Genomic DNA, 17,860 nt, shown 5'->3' with positions numbered 1-17,860 from the left:
TGTGCTTGTTGTTATTGAGATCTTTGGAAGTCAGTCTTTACATTTTGGCTATCTGCATTTAACTGATGGCATGTGAAATTTTGCAGCTTAATTTATGTGAGCAAGGTTCTGCCTTCTTTTCTATCTGCTCTTGCCTAAATTGCATGTCATTTCCTTCCCATTGCAAAACCTTTCTCCTTAAAACTTTGATTTGTGGTTGGGCTCGAAATCTGAATCCTCTCTGCTGAGAAACATGCTATTTCCTTTTGCTTCACTTGTACTTCTCACCATTTCGTTGCATATTTCCAATGGCCAGGACAGTTTGAAAACATGTCTAAATGAGGATGGCTAAGCAGTCATCAGAAAGAAAAGAAGAGGGAAGGTTTCTTCATCTTCCCCAGTGCTGGAAAGGCTGTCCTGCCCCCTGGTATGAGAGCTGGGCTCTGTGCTTGTTCGTGCTGTCTCTGATCTCTGCAGCACATGCGTCATTCCTTTGTGTTGCATCCCAGCTTCAGCAGGAGGGATGGAGAGCAGCAACGTCTTGCTGCAGCTCCAGCTTTTGATAAGCTTTGGCAGTTGCCTGTCATGCTGATTGTTAGTGGCTTCGAACTTTTTTGCTATTCTTATTCATACCCTCTTGCTCTTAACTCTTTGCTGTTCCTTACCAAACCCTCTTGCAGTCTTTGATCGTGTTGTGATTTGTGATGCAGTGATTGTACACAAATAGTAGATTGAACTTGTTAATTTAGGAATTGTTAACTTGGTAATTTAGGAGTCACTCAGTGACCATAAGGTATCAGAAGGAAGCGTAGTGGGGAGAACTGTGAAGGCAGAAAAGAAAACAAACAGCTCTTAGAATACGTAGCTTGAGCTATTTGGAAATTTTATCTCCTGAAGGACTTGGGTTTGAATTCATGTTCCATGCAATCAGGGAACTCTATCATTATCCAAGCCGATCTTTTCAGTTGGTTTAGTATTCTATCACTATGGAAAGTGAAAGAAGAGTGAAAACAGTCTTCAAATGGTTAACTATGTTGCACCAGAATTTGTGTGTGTTATGTTTAAGCAGAAGACAGTTTCAAAAAGATGCAGCTTCCTGGGTGACAACTGTTGAAGCAGCTTTGTATATTGAAAGTGTGTCATATCCAATGCTTAATCTCTGCTTTTGCTTCTGTCCTGCAGGGAACACAGTGAGTAACCTGATTTTCATTCTACCTCCAATCTATGGTGCGATTCGGACCTATAAAGATGGCCTTGAAAAGCGGTATTTAGCTGCGTATTTATGTCTTACAGGTACGTGTAAAAGTTAATTTGCGCTTCTGCCTCCCTTTATAAGAAAAGATCAGTGAACAGTATCCAAATATTAATAAACCAAGTCATGGAATCCAAATACTGTGTGAAACTATAACAGCTCAACAACATTGAGGTTTATATTCACAGGAAAATACTATTTAGAATCACAGAATTGCTCAGGTTGGAGAAGACCTTAAAGATCATCAAGTCCAGCCGCAACCAAGAGCGTGAAATTAGAGTGTATTAAATAACTCTGTGAGGTTTTCATGCAAAAGGTCTCTTATGTGGTGCTATTTTCAAAAGCTTAATAGCATATTAGTGTGCTTTTTGTTCTTTTTCTTAATAATAATTGTATTTCATAGAAACAGGCAAGATTTTAGAGGAACTGAAAGAGCATTCTTTCATGAGTTGGAATTGGCTTTCAATTTTTGTTTGGCCCCAACAACCTAACTGCTGTTGTATTTGGGAAGTTCTGCAAGGATGGGAAAAAAAAAAAATGGGACCTTGGTATATCAGTGGACTTCACTGCAGTCTGTTTTTTCCTGTAATAACAAAATATGGAAAATAAACATATTCCTTTAAATTTTCAGTTATGCAGCTACTAATCAAGTTCCTTCTGAGAAAAGATGTTTTAAGACCATTCAGACTTGGCAGTAGGGTCTCTAGAAGTGGATTTCACAAATCTGTTTGCTGTAGCTCCCTTCTCTGGGGAGGCTGACTTTCCCAGTCTTCTCAGTGCTAAGACACTTGCTTATTGCAAATGTTACATTTAAAACTGGCATGCATATGTATTTAGATAAACATTGTCAGAAAGCAGACAACCATATGCTAAGTGTATTCGTAATGCCAATGGAGCTGTTATGTGCACGAGGTGCAACTTAGGGTTTTTCAGTTACTTGGAGACCTAGTTCAGCTTTGCTAATACGTGTGAAATATAGGCAGCAAAATATATAACTATGGAATCTCCTGAGAACTTTCCAAACAGCCATATGTAGGTGTTCTAGAGCTTTGAGTAACCGTTCATTTTTTGTCTCAGTTTAAAATACTTCGGTGGAAGGAGCTTCTGAAGGCTGGAGAGAAAGTGAAAGTGTGTGTAAGCATTTGAATCATAGAATGATTTGGTTTGAAAGGGACCTTAGTGATCATTGAGTTTTAACCACTGCCATGGGCTGGTTGCTCCCACCAGCTCAGGCTGCCCAGGGTCTCATCCAGCCTGGCCTTGAGCATCTTCAGAGATCGGGCACCCACATCTCTCTGGGCAGCAGTGCCAGGGCCTTACCACACTCTGAAAAAAGAATTTCTTCCTACCATCTAATCTGAATCTCCCCTATTTTACTTTAAAACCATTCCTCCTTATCCCATTGATATCAGACTGTGTAAGAAGTCAATTTCCTTCCTGTTTATAAGCTTCTCTCGTGTACTGGAAGGCCATACTGAAGTCTCCTCAAAGTCTTGTCTTCTCCAGGCTGAACAAGCCTCATTCCCTCAGCCTTTCTTCATAGGAGAGGTGCTCCAGCCCTCTGAGCACCTTCATGGCCCTCCTCTGGATCCATTCCCAACAGCTCTGCATCCGTAATGTGCTAGAGGCCCCAGACCTGGATGCAGTGCTCCAGATGGGGCCTCACAAGAGCAGAGGGGGACAATCCCCTCCCTCACCCTGCTGCTACCCCTCAGTTGTTGCAGCCCAGGATACTGGTGGCCTTCTGGGCTGCAAGCACACACTGCTGGCTCATATCCAGCTTTTCCTTTACCAGCACCCTTAAATCCTTCTCCACAGGGCTGCTCTTAGTGGGTTCTTTTCCCAGTCAGTACACATATCTGAGATTGCCTGGACCCAAGTGCAGCACCATGCACTTAGCTTCACTAAACCCCACTTGAATCATTCGGGTCCAGGTCTCTTTGGGTGACTTCCCTTCCTTCAGCTTTGCTGAAGTTGACTCTTCCCTTGTTCTTGAATCAAAGTATCCTGTACTAAACTGAAAGATTAGTTCCTTCTAAAAGATTCCTTCTAAACTGAAAAATGGTAAAATTGTTGAGCCTCACTATTTGCTATAAATTGTAGCTGCTTCATGATGGACAAATTGTGCCATTGTTTGACCAGAACATCAGGATGTCACACCAAGACTGCTAGAGGGATTTCCAGCTCTGAACTGACATCTATCATATACCACTTACTGGGGTAAAAGAGTCTGTCTTCGTTCATAATAAACACCATAGACTTCCATTTTCTTGCTGTTTCTGGTATTCATGAAGGGGAATTCAGCCTGCATACTTGGCAGCATTGCTGCAGGGCAGTTCTGACTTCCAGCTGGGCTCATCTGTGACTGGGGAGAAGAAGCCTTTGAATGCAGTCTGAAGTGATAATGCTTGCACGACTCGACTTTCATTTCTTATGTTAGAACCTCACGTTACAGGTCACTGTGTGTGACCCAGTCTGTTTCTCTTCTGTTTTGTCTCCATTTTGGTATTCATAATGCTGGGCTGTTTTGCAGCAGTTGGGAGATGTAAAGGAACATAGACAGTTTTATCGCTTCTTGGTGGAAAAACAAGAGCAGAATGGTGTGGAATCACAAGCTTCTTAACATCTGTTCTATTACAGAAGAAAAAAGCAGCAAATGAGAAGAGAAACAGAATTTTAAATGTAGTTGAAATGTGCCAAGAACATTGGCATTCTATCTCTGCATGTGACTGAATGACAAACATACTGACACAGAGAGAGTAGGTGTACAGAAATGTCTTTTTGTTAGAAAGTGCCAGAGAGTACTTTTCCTGAAAATGGTTTTATTTATGAACAGATTTCATTCTGTGTCAGTAACTTACCACGAATATAGACTTAATCCATAAAGGAGCATTGAATTTAACACAAAAGTGTTAGTTTCACATGAGGCATTATGCTTCATTGAAAACACCACCAGTTAGGAGCTCTGCTGTCAATGGGTTGTTTTGTCAAAGTAGAAAGTCTTTCTCCGTTCTGCTGTGAAGATGTGGGGGTGGGAGGGGGCACTTTAGTTAGTTAACAGTGTTGAATCATTACTGATATTTTACAAGAAGCTAATAGACAGCTGTCAAAGCGGACGTTGAAATGAAATCTGTTAGCATTTGAGAATGTAAGTGTTGTTTCTAGACGTTATTTTGATCCAAATCAGCTGCTCCTTTTGGATGCTTCCAGACATTTAGCTGATTGTCAGGTCCTTTGTTTCACCACGCTGTGTTCAGTGCTTTATTTTATACCCTACAATTTCTGCTGCTGACATCTATTTCCTCTTTGAACCCAGTGCATATTGAATTAGGGGAGGACTGTTCATTTCACATACGTGCTAAGATCCCAACTTGGCTCGACAAGAATGGGGATTTCTGAATAACTGTTTAAATAAATTCCTTGTTCAGCTGGTGCCAAAACTGGGTTGCATTTTACAAGTGTTTTGAGATACAGCACACTGTTCTCAGCCTTTGTTTCTGCTGCACTTCAGCTCAAAGGGCATATTGTCAATGAACTCAATAGAAAAAGGATAAGATTTTTAGTGAGAACTATTTATCAGTCAATCTAACATTACTAAGATTATTCTTAAGCAATTGCTTTAGCATTTTGCTTCTCGTTAAGCAGGTAGAAGAGATCAGACTGTCATTACCTCAAACCAGTTGGTTTTGGGTGGCTCATTTTGATGCTGTGGTATTTTATCAGGTTTTACCACATGACATTTTCTGTTCTTATGGGAAAGTGTGATTCCCAAATGTTTTATGTTCTAGATGGATCTTGATTTAAATATACATACTTCTTTCTGAACTGTGTTTCCAGTGAAACTCTGCATCTGTAATAAAATTCACCCCAAATTGATTCCCTTATTTTTACCTAAGAGCCAAAGCTGCAAAGACTGTGTTTGTAAATCAGTTGTGCTTAGGAATGATCCTGCATGCTGAAGCCAAGCAGTGTGAAACGGTCTGTCTGTTCATCTCAGCATCCAAAAGAGGGTGACAGCATACAAATATCCTATTGGGCACGAGCTCGGGGCTCTTCTGGCTGCTGGACTGTGCTGGGAACTGCTGGGGAAAGTGCTAGTTGGAACAGGCCAGACTTATGCCACAGACTGTTCTAACCATTCTCTAGCACAGACACTTGCATTATGGTATCTAGGAACTGACCCAGCTGTGCTTGTGTTCACTGGTAGGGCTGTACTGTGGGAGTAGCCAAGATCACTCCTGTCTGAGGAGGGAAACCAGTACTGAGTTTAGAAAACAAAATAATAAAAATAATTCATTTAATTCTGCTTTTTCATCTTTCATTCTTTGACTGTTTGTGGTATGGTATAGTTGGCCAGCTGAATCACTCTTATAATGGCGTTGTCTTTAGTGGAAGCTTTGATACCAGGTAAATATGTAAATACCTAAATAAAGGTGTTAGCAACTAGAGCTGAATTTCATCCCACCTTTTGCAGTGTTCTTGTGTAGGATCTGAGGAGTTTAAATTCATACCACATCTAGGTGATCCTAATATGTTGCTTTTTCTGTAGATGCTTTAGGTTTATGATTAAAGAATAATTCTTAATGCTGATGGATAGTCTTATATTAACATAAATTACCACTGCTTATGTGGCAGATCTAATTTTTCTAATTAATAGTTTGAATTCTTCAAACTATTGAAGAATTCATAGAATCGTAGAATGGCCTGGGTTGCAAAGGACCACAATGATCATTTAATTTCAGCCCCCTGCTATGTGCAGGGTCACCAACCTCTATACCAGGCTGCCCAGAGCCACATCCAGCCTGGCCTTGAATGAAGAAGAAACAGTGTGACCATTACACAGAAACAACAGTATTTTGATAACTGTTCCTAGAAATTAATTATTGTCCTGGGATTAATGACTTGAAACAGTATTACTTGTGACATTTGGTGATAAAGACTGAATAGGAAAAATAATCTTGAAATAACTGCTCCTAATCATGTAGGAGGAAGGGGAGGAGTGAGTTTAGAAACAAACTGTTGAGATTTATAGCCTCAATAACATTTATAAAATGACAACAAAAACAAACAAAAAAGAAACCTAATAACATATTTTGTTAATTTAAAATGAGTAGCAATTTGTTATGCAATGGTTTTGTCCATATTTGAAAATTATAGTTACGATTTTTAATGGATTATATCATGAAGATACTAAAATCAGCATGACAGCCACAGTAATGGGTGGCACTGTTTTAATTACGATCTCAATGTGCTTTTTCTTCAGAGTGATTAATAGTTATAATCTATTCTGTATGTACAGAAATACAGCTGTGAGAATTTCTTATTAAAATCCCATGAAGTGGTTGCCTATTGTTCAGAAAGAGTTTTCAAAAGCCAAGCAATGTAATCAGAAGTCCATTGTAAGTTACAGAGTGCATATATATGAATTTGGAGAGTTTGGCAGTGTAGCTCTGTTACAGCTCTGTGTTTCAGTACAGCAACTTGCTTTGGTATTTCATTTTGTTGAGTACATATAATCACAATTCCAGCCTAAAAGCATCTAAAGAAACATCTCCAGACGTGTCTATCAGCTGCCTTGGGAATCCTGTATAAAAAATGCCTCAGTGAAGCCAAGCTGGTGGGTGTAGAAAAGAAGGTTATGTTCTTGCAGCAAAGGCTGCACAGCAGCACTACCCAGTGCTTTCTCTGAATAGTTGGCTTTCTCTGAAACTGGATGAGGTAAAGCTTCATTTCTTGAAGGAAGACAGGATATCACATTAATGTAGTTACTCTTCCAAAATAAAAATGAGCTGGTGCTTAATGAGAGTATTTAATTATTCACGTTCCGAAGCAGTGAATGATAGATTAAATACTCTACTGGCTTTGCTCTAAATAATGAAATCTAACTTAGAAGAAACACTGTCCTTGTTTAACTGCTAAGAACTTGGTGTAAGCAAAGCATATGTCTCATAAATTAAATTCTGAATTTACTTGTGAAATTGAAGTATTTCAAATAAATAAAATGGATCATATGGAAGGATTAGCTTGCAGGAAGGAAGCTCGGAGATGGTGCTCACATTTCACAGAATGAATGAATACTGATGGATTCTGTTTGTGTACTTTGAATTTCTGATTCTGAGTTCTAGTAACATTGTGCCTCCATAACTGGCCAAAAGCTACTTGTAAAATTTACCTTTAAAACCAGATGATAAGCAGAAATATTGCTGACTTTCAGGATAGCCATATTAGAATGATGCTTTGCATTATAAGATTGACAAAGTCTTAATGTTCTAAAAAGAAAGCTGCAATAATGCTATTCCATTCATTGTGGGTTCCCTCCACTCCTAATCTCAAGTGAAATCATACTAGATAAGAGGAGACAGGGAAGCCTCCCTCCCCCTGCAAAAAAAAAAAAAAAAAAGACAATATAATGTGGGCAGCCATGGAAAACTGAGTTTGTGTCCCTGAGATAAGATGCTGATGGCTTTTTTTTCCAGTAAGCTTTGAATGTTTAAGTTAATGCACCCAAAATGTTTTCAACATAGACTTGTATTCTAACTGTATTCTAACTTGTATTCTATTTCTTTGGTGTTTTCAGCTGTGGGATTGGGATCTTGGTGCTTCCACATGACCCTGAAGTATGAAATGCAAGTAAGTATTGCTAAGTCCCTGTGACTCATTGTGTTTCTCACTATGCAGTCATACTGCCATTTCTTGACTAGATGAAACTTGTGTAACAGGAGTTAATGTACCTCAGAAATTATTGTACGTGAATCTTATTCCACATGATGTTTTACACTAATAGATGTACATATCCTAAAATAAGAGCTCTAATCGATTGCTTACTTTGTAGAAGACACTTTGTTCATTGGGAAATCATACTGTCTTCTTACTCACTGGTACTTTAAAATTCCTGCAGCTGTGTTTTAATAGCAAGCAATATAGACTACTGTTATTCACTATATCATCTTTTTCAACTTAATGTCTTCTATTATATTTTCTATTGATCTAGATATACTTGTAGCACAAATACTGCAGTCAGTGTCTGCTGAGAAACAATGGTAGAGTCATTCTCAAGCAGAAGGTATTCAGCAATCAGGCAATGGACATAAGGATTTGTCCTGATATTACTCATTTTCTAAAGGGACAAAGAGAACTTTGCCCTGTTTTAGATCTAAGAGAATGAAGGAAATTTGTCTTTATATCAAAGAATGAAATGAAATTTAGTTCAAAATTAAGAAACCTACGCTGTGTGCTACGAATCTGTGTTTACACAGATTCTACGTTGGTAGTCTGAATTTGAATCATAGCAGTCTACCAAAACAAAAATGTGTGTCATTTCAGACCATGTTTCTGTCTGGCCTCCAGCTGCCATCCCCCAAGAGTGCAGGTCTCTTGGATCCCATACTGTGTCTGCCAACCTTGAGAGGGTGTAGTGGAGACCCTGAGCATCTGAGATAGCCTATGCCTTGGCAACTGAATCAAGTCTTGAATTTTTGTTAATCATAATGGGACCTGAGACTGTGTAGATGGACACCAAAAATTAGATGTCTTGAATTTGATCCAAATTACAGTCTGCAGTGATGCTTGCTTCTGTGTTGCTCATTTTCAACTTCGTAGCATGTGCTGGAGATAAGTCACAATGAAGCATTCTCTTACCACCATTTAATTATTTGCTGCTCTTTTTTTTCTGGCATGGAGAAAGCTTCTTCCTGGATCCATCACCCCACTCCCTCCTAACTTATAGCTAATATAAGTTAATCCTATCTCAGTGGAAAAACTTGCACCTTTTCATCTCTCTTCTCTCAGCTGCTTGTTCCTAACCCTGCCAGACTTTCAGATCCTCTTTCATAGAATCATATATCCCCTGCTGGAAGGGATCCATAAGGATCATCAAGTCCAACTCCTGGCTCCACATAGCTCCACCCAAAAATCAGACCATATGCCCTGGGGGCTTTGCCTAAATGCTTCTTGAACTCTGGCAAGCTCAGAGTGATGACCACTGCCCTGGGGAGGCTGTTCCAGTGCCCTGTCATCCTCTCAATGAAGAACCTTTTCCTGATTATCCAACCTGAACCTCCCCTGTAGCAGCTTCATGCTGTTTCCTTGGGCTCTCTTTCTTGCAGGTGAGCGTGGCCACACAAAAATGATCCAGGCTTAAAAAAACCTGGGTGGTTGGTTTATGTTTTTATTTTTAAATCCATGTGACTTTGCTGCTTATCATGTAGCTCTGGTGTTGCATCAGAACAGCTAAGCATCCTCCAGACCATGGTGTATAAAGGGTGAACAGAAGCACAGGAGAGGGGAGCAGCAATGACTTGCATCATTTTTCCCACTGGAGTAAAAGGCTTTATGTGAGCTAAAGTACACTTATTATTTTGGCAGCCAAGCTAAATCTGCAAGTGGCCCATAATACTCTGCTTATTAAGCAATGAATCACCATAGAAGAAACATTTCAACTAGTAAATAGTCTTTTCTTGTACAATTTCTCTCTTGTTATGATTCAAAGTCAGCTCTTGACAGCTGTTTGAAGTGAATTTCTTGACATTTGTTTCAATCTTAATACTGTAAATGGTCAATTCACGTGCTTTAATTAAGGGAAACGTTAAAGTTTTGCTCTCAAAACCAGTTCCTGAGAATTTTTTTTTCCTGAAGCAACCGCCTTTTTCTCCATTTTATTTTTTGATTTTATTTGCTCAATCATGGTTTGCGGGATCCAAAATACTTCTTTAACCAGCTAAATCAGTTCCCTTCTATACACGTTCCTTCTGTGTCCAGATATCCTGTCACAGCATTTTGGGGAAGATGAACTCCTTTTGAGACAGAAGCCATTTTCTTCTGCAAGCAAATCCTAAGTAGGATCTTTTGAGACCTCTTTGCTGTTATTGTTCTGTCCCTGAAAAGCAGCCAGCATATGAACTTCGGGGTATACACAGCTGTCCAAATGTGAAAGTATTTTCTAAATACTATTTCTCATTCTTTTTACCCTCTCTTTCTTTTATGAGACCTTGAATCACTCATGCTCTTAAAGAACTATGAATGAATTAATCCTGCAGAAAATTCTTTTCAGACTCGGTGAAAGTATCACTGAACTTATAATTAACAGTAACTATTATTATCAACTAGAATTCAGCTATTGCTTCTTTCTTTTTCTCCCTGAGACATCACAATGGTGATGAACTCATCTGGTGGCAGAGTGCCACCTAGCATGTCTGTTGGCTTCATCTGCCCACTGTTCCTAATCCTTTCTTTGTGCTACCTATTGCAGTCCCCGGCCCTATAATTCAGGGATTAAAACCTTTTTCCTGCAGTTTTAGCTCTGTGCTGGATCGACCTATTAGAAGTGGCTCTCCATGGGTCAGACAAACATGTCTGCTGGCTCGAGAGGCGCTGGTGGTATGTTTGAAGAAGAGCAAGATCTGCCCTTTTGGTGGCTTAGATCTGTTTAGCTGTATTGTGAAATATTTCCTGAAGTTTCTGTGACCAAACCCAAGGAAAGCTTTATAGTTCATGCTTTGGATAATTCATCTTCGGTAAAGAGCTAGTTCACTTTTTCCAACACAAATATTCAGTACTAAAAGAAGGTTTTTGCCTTTGCAATTCGACTAGTGCTCCCAAATGGAGGAGAATCAGGTTGGGCATATCATTATACAGGAAAACAAGATTATGAACTAGCTAACTATCCTTTACCAGTAATGGGAAGGGAGTTTCTGTACAAACATGGCCATCAACAACTTTCAGCGTGATGGAGGAAATAGATCAAAACGGCTTTGCGTCTGGTTCTTGTTTTTCTTAGGAAAAAATCCATTGTGTTGTGGGAGTAACAGTTCTAAAGTGGCTCACAGTTAGTGTTTGATCCATGACACATCAGAAACAGTAGATCTTCACTGATGCATTCGCTTGCTTTTGCATTTTCCTGATTTTCAGTCCTTCGTAGGAAAATCAGTAAACTGTGTTATGAGCAGAAATGTGGTGGTGTTCCTTGAGAAAAATTTTAGGATAGAATAATGCTATAAAGTTGTGTGAGTTTCTTTTTGTTTTCCCCTCTTGGATAAATACATCACAATTCAGAGTGTATGTGTACCTGTAATTGAGAAATCACCTCTCTGGTGATAACTGTTTTAATTTCATGAAAATTGAGGTGGAGAAATAACACTGATCTCCAAAATAATAAAAAATATTTAAAGACATTATTTGGCAGTCAGAACATGAAAAACAAAGAAACAAAGCCACAAATCACCAGAAAAAGCCATCTCAGACTTAAAACAGTGTCAGAAATTACCAAAATTAGAAAGTAAACCTTTGAGCATATTTCAGAGTGCTTCCTAATGGTCTCAAGATTTATTTTACATTCTGGAGCAATGATATCATTACAGTTTGTGAAGCTAGCATAGAAGCAGCTTGTATAGAATGTATTGTAGAAGCTCCTATAGAATGTGATTGCACCAAGCAGGATCCAAGTGGTGTGGTCATAATGTAATGTAATATTCCAAAGATCCAGTGTAATTAGCTTATTAATACAGTAACATTTCAGTAATCGAATAGGATTTGATACTTCCTCATATTGAAGTTGATTTGAGAAGGGGAAATTGAAATGATGTAAAAGTCTTATTTTCTTAAGTCTTCTCTTTCCTTAATTAATTTACACAAGTTAAAAGCAGTTTTCATGTTTTGATGTCTCTGCTTTTTGTAGCTGTTGGATGAACTGCCAATGATATACAGTTGTTGTGTCTTTGTCTACTGCCTGTAAGTATTTGTTAAATGTTTTTTTTTTTCTGAATATTTTTGAAATATTAGATTTTACAATGCATATGTGGAGCTCAACAGAGAGGCTGACATTGAGGCTTCTGCTGCTTTCAATGAGATCTCAATTTTGCCAATAGTACAACATTGTGACTTGGCCATTAGAGCACCAAGTTGACTTAAATCCTTGTTTTTGCTAATTTAGAGATGTTTTCCTAGTGCTTGTTTAGCAGGAAAGCATTAAGGAATTGCACTGCATCCAACCAGAGCTGTGGTACTTGGTGTGTAAGCAGCTGACATAAGAAAATTACTTCAGCAATACTGACGAAATTATCAACGTGGCAATTAGTTGCAGCTATGTTTTTATGACATAGTCTGACTTTACATGCAAATTTCAGATTTCTGGTTAAACCTGCTTTTCACTCATCTGGAAAAGTAAAGCAAAAAAGGGCGTTAAGTGCAAATTTTGTGAAGAATGTCTTGGAACATGCATGACAGCTTAATGCTATGCCAGGATGGTCTGTACCGTTTAATTTCAGGAATAATGTGGCATTTAGTAAAGATACAGTAAGTTATTTTTCTTGCCTGTTGCTTCAAGGCCTGGATGGAATACACTTTCTTCCATTGCTTGGAAAATCCAAATGATTAAAAGGACCCGTTGCAGACAGAAATTAATTGTCTTGTTGCTTTTGAACATGTGATCAAATATTCAACTTGCAAACTGGATATATTTTTTGTAAAGGGTACAGGTAGCTTGCAATGGAGATGGTCTGAGATAGAACTAAATCTACATCTTGTGGAAATTACCATCAGTTTGTGATTCATACATTAGTATGATTTGTGCAGACTGAGGAGCAGAATAATAATGTCTCTATTACAATTTTCCATTGTAGCTCCCTGTCTCCTTGAAATTGCCTTTGCATTCATTTTGTCTGATTTGAGTGTGATTGGAGAAGGGATAAGAAGAGGCTTTAGAAAACCAATTGCAAAAATAATCACACTCATTTTGTGCAGTGGTTACTGTTGTCTTCAAAAGCACTGAACTCTGTTACTGCACATACAGCTCTAACAAAACTATATTTGGTTGGTAGTAATTAAAATGCTGTGAAGAACGAGCTAATGCTTGGTTCAGGAGGCCTTTAATAATCATTCTGGTTTTCTTGGAGGTAGTTGAGGTGGTTCTGCACGGGATTCTCCCTCATACATCATTCAAGCCCAGTGACTCTCAGGCCATGCAATTACTTTGGCAGTGCATTTTGCAGTGTAACGCATTGTGCTGCCTCATAGATTATATTTCAGATATTTCTACACTTTTGTTCTTTTTCATCCATGCTCGTATCTTTTCCAAAAGCTTATGAACTGAAGAGTTCACTGTTTTGTAAGGTGGATCCTTTCCCACACTGACTTTAGGTCACAGACGTAATGCTTTGGAGCACTTGCATTGCATTTCAAACTCATTTCTAATTTGTCACCCATCACCCCTTAAGCACTTTTGAAAAATGTTTATGCTTTCTCAATATGTTCCACTGATTGGTTTATTTTCAGTACATGTATAAGCTTACTGTTGGGTTTTTTGTTTGTTTTTGAAAAATACATCCTTTATGTGGTAAGTGACAAATGTTCTCTCTCTCCTTTATGTTCTGTTCCAGGTACGAATGTTTCAAGTACAAGAACACAGTCAATTATCCAATGATTTTCATTTTAATAACGTACAGCTTCATAGTCAGCATAGTAAGTAACTTTTTCTGATACTTCATTTTCACCTGCATGTTGGCAGCCTCCTATCCTACAAGCAATCCTGAGTCACTCCCACTTTCAGTGAAGAATGACTGTTGGTGGGAAAATTACATACTGGCCTTAGTAAACTGAAACCTTTCTCTCTAAGCTACTATACAGAATAAACGAAGAGGAAACAACACAGTAATCCAATTGCTAGGATAGGAATGTGAGGAAAACAATCCTTTTAGGACTGAGGTATCCTTTTACAGGGCTGAAGCACCTCCTCTATGAAGACAGGCTGAGGGAGCTGGGCTTGTTCAGCCTGGAGAAGAGAAGGCTGTGGGGTGACCTCATTGCAGCCTTCCAGTACCTAAAGGGAGCCTATAAGCAAGAGGGGAGTCAACTCTTTGAAAGGGTAGATAACTGCAGGACAAGGGGAAATGGTTTGAAGTTTTGGGAGGGAAGATTTAGGTTGGATGTCAGGGGGAAGCTCTTTACAGAGAGAGTGGTGAGGTGCTGGAACAGCTGCCCAGAAAGGCTGTGGATGCCCCCATCCCTGGAGGTGTTTAAGGCCAGATTGGATGGGGCCCTGGGCAGCCTTGTGTAGTATTAAACGTGGAGGTTAATGACTCTGCGTGTGGCAGGGGGGTTGGAGCTTCATGATCCTTGATGTCCCTTCCAACCTAAGCCATTCTATGATTCCTTTTAGGTCCCTGAGGAAAACTCTTTGACAGAAGTGACAATAATCCTGTTTATCAGGCTGCAAGAATCGAACTGTAATGAACTGCTGTATTGAGGGATGTTTTAAAACAGCAGCCCAAATAGAAAGGTGTATTGCTGATTAAGAAATGAGATTCAACAGGGTTTCAATTCTTCTAACTTGTTTCCCATTCTCAATGCAAACAGCTACCTGCTTGAACAAAATGACTTTTGCACAGGCTGTCAACCACAGATGGAATCTCTTTATTTTTGATAAAGGTTATTTTATTAAAATAGTGATAAAGGTCTTTTTCCTTTAAAAGACTTGTCTTCTCTTTTGCACCTCCTAAGCTTTCTTTTCTTTACATTTGTGGCAAGTTATGCCTGGGGCATATTGCCTTTCTGTCTCCAGCAGTAGAGCTTAAATGAACTGCGTGATCAACGTGTCTATTAACTACTGGCTTTTGGTAAAAAGAACTGAAATATTATTGTCAAAAACATTCATAATAGCAAATCAAAGCAAAGTACATCATCTTCTTGCAGCGCTTATCAGCAGCGTGCCTGGCAATTTCTGTATTTTAATTGTTTTTGTGTGTTACAAGTCTGTTAAAGGAGGTCTTAGATGTTAATTTCTCTATTTGTGTTTCCAAACATTCCAAAATAACTCCACAGTTTAAAATGGGTTGAAGAAACCCCAGATTTTGCCAGAGGAAACTTCAAATGTTTAATCAGCTTTAATGGTATATGGGTAGGCCCTCATTTTTATTCTAACAGAACAAGCCTTGGCTGCATTTAAATCAGAAATGTTATGGTTGTTCTCTGTTGCAACTTATTTATCTCTTTTTAATCTTGGCAGGTTTACTTAAAATTGAAACAGCCTGTGTTCCATCAGGTAAGCCTTGCTCTGTTGGAGAAGCTGGTTTTGTTTAAACCATGTTGTTTTATTGGAATGTCATATAGGTTGCTATAGCTGGAAGGAAGAACGGAAGGCAAATGCCATTTGCTTTTCACATAGTCTTTAGGCAGCATTGCTGCCTGTCACATTGCCATCCTGTTACTTGATGACCTGAAAAACTGGTAGGTTTGATATGTGGTGTTTTAGTATTTGACCTAATAGCTTACATGTTTTTTCATCAGTTTAACAAACATAAGAAGAGGAAGGCCTTAATGAGTCCTGATCTGCTTTATCCTATTACTGGCTGCTGTGAACCTGCGACGTGGCATAGGCAGTTTAGCCCCATGGTCTTCTCTCCCTTTTTCAGTATCAACTTTCTTTTTTTTTAACTATTCAATTTTAATTTGTATAAATTCAAGCTGTATTTAAATGGAGAATATTTACAGTGTTATGCAGTGACCTTGTTGCTATTGATTCTGTCCTGTCTGCTATTAATGTGCTGATAGAGCTGGTGCTCCGCAGCCTGGAGAAGAGAAGGCTCCAAGGGGACCTTATAGCAGCTTTCCAGAACCTGAAGGGGCCTACAGGAAAGCTGGGGAGGAACTTTTTATAAGGCCAGGTAGCAGCAGGATGAGGAAAAATGGTTTTAAACTGGAAGAGGGTAGATGTAGAATAGATATTACGAAGAAATTCTTTACTGTGAGAGTGGTGAGACACTGGCATATGTTGCCCACTGAGGTTGTGGATGTCCCCTCCCTGGAAGCACTCAAGGCCAAGCTAGATGGGGTTGTGAGCAACCTGATCTGAGCGGAGATGTCCCAGCATATAGCAGGGGGTTTGGAACTAGATGATCTTCAAGGTACCTTCCAACCCAAACCATTCTATGATTCTACGATTCTATGGTTGTACAGTTGTTAATAAAACATTTGGTACAGGCTCTTTTGTTGCTACACTGTCCAAAATTATTGAAGTGCATCTGCTGGTGTCAGGTTAGGACATGCATCACTTGGCCATTCACAGGGCTTTAGAAGTCATGCTTGCTTGTCTATGCCATGTGTAGCTTTCCTTCTTTTATGACTTTTTTATTAAGAATAACAGCAAAAAAATTGCCGAGCAAACTCACTGAGCTCTTTACAGGATACAGCTTTAAAGCCTTAATTTCAGAAATTGGTAGTGCTGTCACTTGTCAAATTGTGCGTGCTTCATCAGCAGTCATAAAAAAGATACATGCTTCCTGTTGCTGGATTAGTAAAGTGCTGGTGAATAAAATAAATTTTCAATTGCTCCAAATGATCTCTCTTAGAAGGATGAATTGTTAACTCTACCTGTAGATAAAAAGAGAGACTTGCAGGTGTTTTTTACCCCGTTTATTAAACTCCATTTTACCATCCTGGTTTTCTTTTTGTCAGGAAGATATTAGGCAGGGTGAAAATTGCAATTTCTGATACTTTTACTGAGCTGGTTGAATGAATAGATTTTAAATATATTTTTACAATAGCGGAATCTACTACTGATGTTGGACTGTTTTATTTCTCTAATTACCAGTCTACCTACATTTACTGCAATAAGTATATCACAGCTTCACTGTAGCTCAGTTTGGAGTGTTCACTTAGGTATAGTTCCATATGACAGATATTAAGATAAATATTATGACTTGTCTGGAAAGAGAAATAGGGAAACTTTAACTTGCTGCCCCAAAGCACTAATTTTTTGCAACTGGTTTCTGTTTGGTTCTGTGTATGAATTCCCTGTAATAACTTATACATGAAGAATCAATGTAGAAAAGATTTAGGTGAGTAAAAGTGCCGAACTTTTATAACTCTTTTCAAATTGATTTTTATGCAGAACATACAGTTATGGCCAAATACCAAGGTCTTAAGTACTGCAGACATTTTTTTCATTATCTATGCCAAATATGTTGTAAATCTGGAGGAAACATTGCTCTGACTCACAGCTAAGCAAGGTTATTTTCTAATTCTTGTCCTCTGCATAATTACAGTAGGTATTTTCCAGCTGAATGAGTTGTATAGTCTTGAAGGTTAAGTATTAAATATGTTTGTACCATCATATTGTAGCCCATAGTCTCAGTACCAAGCTGTATGAGAAAGCAGCATTAGGACGTAAAACAGCATTTGATTCCTCTAGGTATTTGTGGCCATCATCATCATTTGTCAACGTTGGAGAAAGGAGAATAATCCCATGGACACCTTGGTATTGTTTATTGTTACAGTGTGTTTTTTCTTAGAGATGAAGAGCAACGGGACTCTTTGAAAGGGTAGATAATAGCAGTACAAAGGAAAATGATTTTAAGTTGAAGAAGAGAAGATTTAGGTTGGATATCAGGGGAAAGTTCTTTACTCAGAGTGGAGAGCAGAGAGGTGCTGGAACAGCTGCCCAGAGAGGCTGTGGATGCCCTGTCCATCCCTGGAGGTGTTCAAGGCCGGGTTGGATGGGGCCCTGGGCAGCCTGGTCTAGTATTAAATGTGGAGGTTGGTGTCCCTGCATGTGGCAGGGAGGTTGGAGCTTCATGATCCTTGATGTCCCTTCCAACCCAAGCCATTCTATAATCCTATGAAGAATGGGAGAGGATTCCA

The 17,860-nt window shown here is 39.0% G+C and overlaps 1 protein-coding gene across 1 annotated transcript in view; it reads left to right on the top strand.

The window, feature by feature from the left end:
- The window catches only part of ACER3 (alkaline ceramidase 3), a 52,005-nt gene that overhangs the window by 16,945 nt on the left and 17,200 nt on the right, over positions 1-17,860 (top strand). The window contains exons 2-6 of the mRNA XM_031601086.2: positions 1,162-1,272; positions 7,809-7,861; positions 11,904-11,956; positions 13,603-13,684; positions 15,228-15,263. Of these exons, the coding sequence (XP_031456946.1) occupies positions 1,162-1,272; positions 7,809-7,861; positions 11,904-11,956; positions 13,603-13,684; positions 15,228-15,263 (335 nt within the window). The remainder of the gene's footprint in view (positions 1-1,161; positions 1,273-7,808; positions 7,862-11,903; positions 11,957-13,602; positions 13,685-15,227; positions 15,264-17,860) is intronic.

This window comes from Phasianus colchicus, chromosome 1 (assembly GCF_987193195.1).
Source record: "Phasianus colchicus chromosome 1, bPhaCol1.hap1.1, whole genome shotgun sequence".
NCBI classification, from domain to species: Eukaryota; Metazoa; Chordata; class Aves; order Galliformes; family Phasianidae; genus Phasianus; species Phasianus colchicus.
This window is presented reverse-complemented; position numbering and strand designations above follow the sequence as displayed.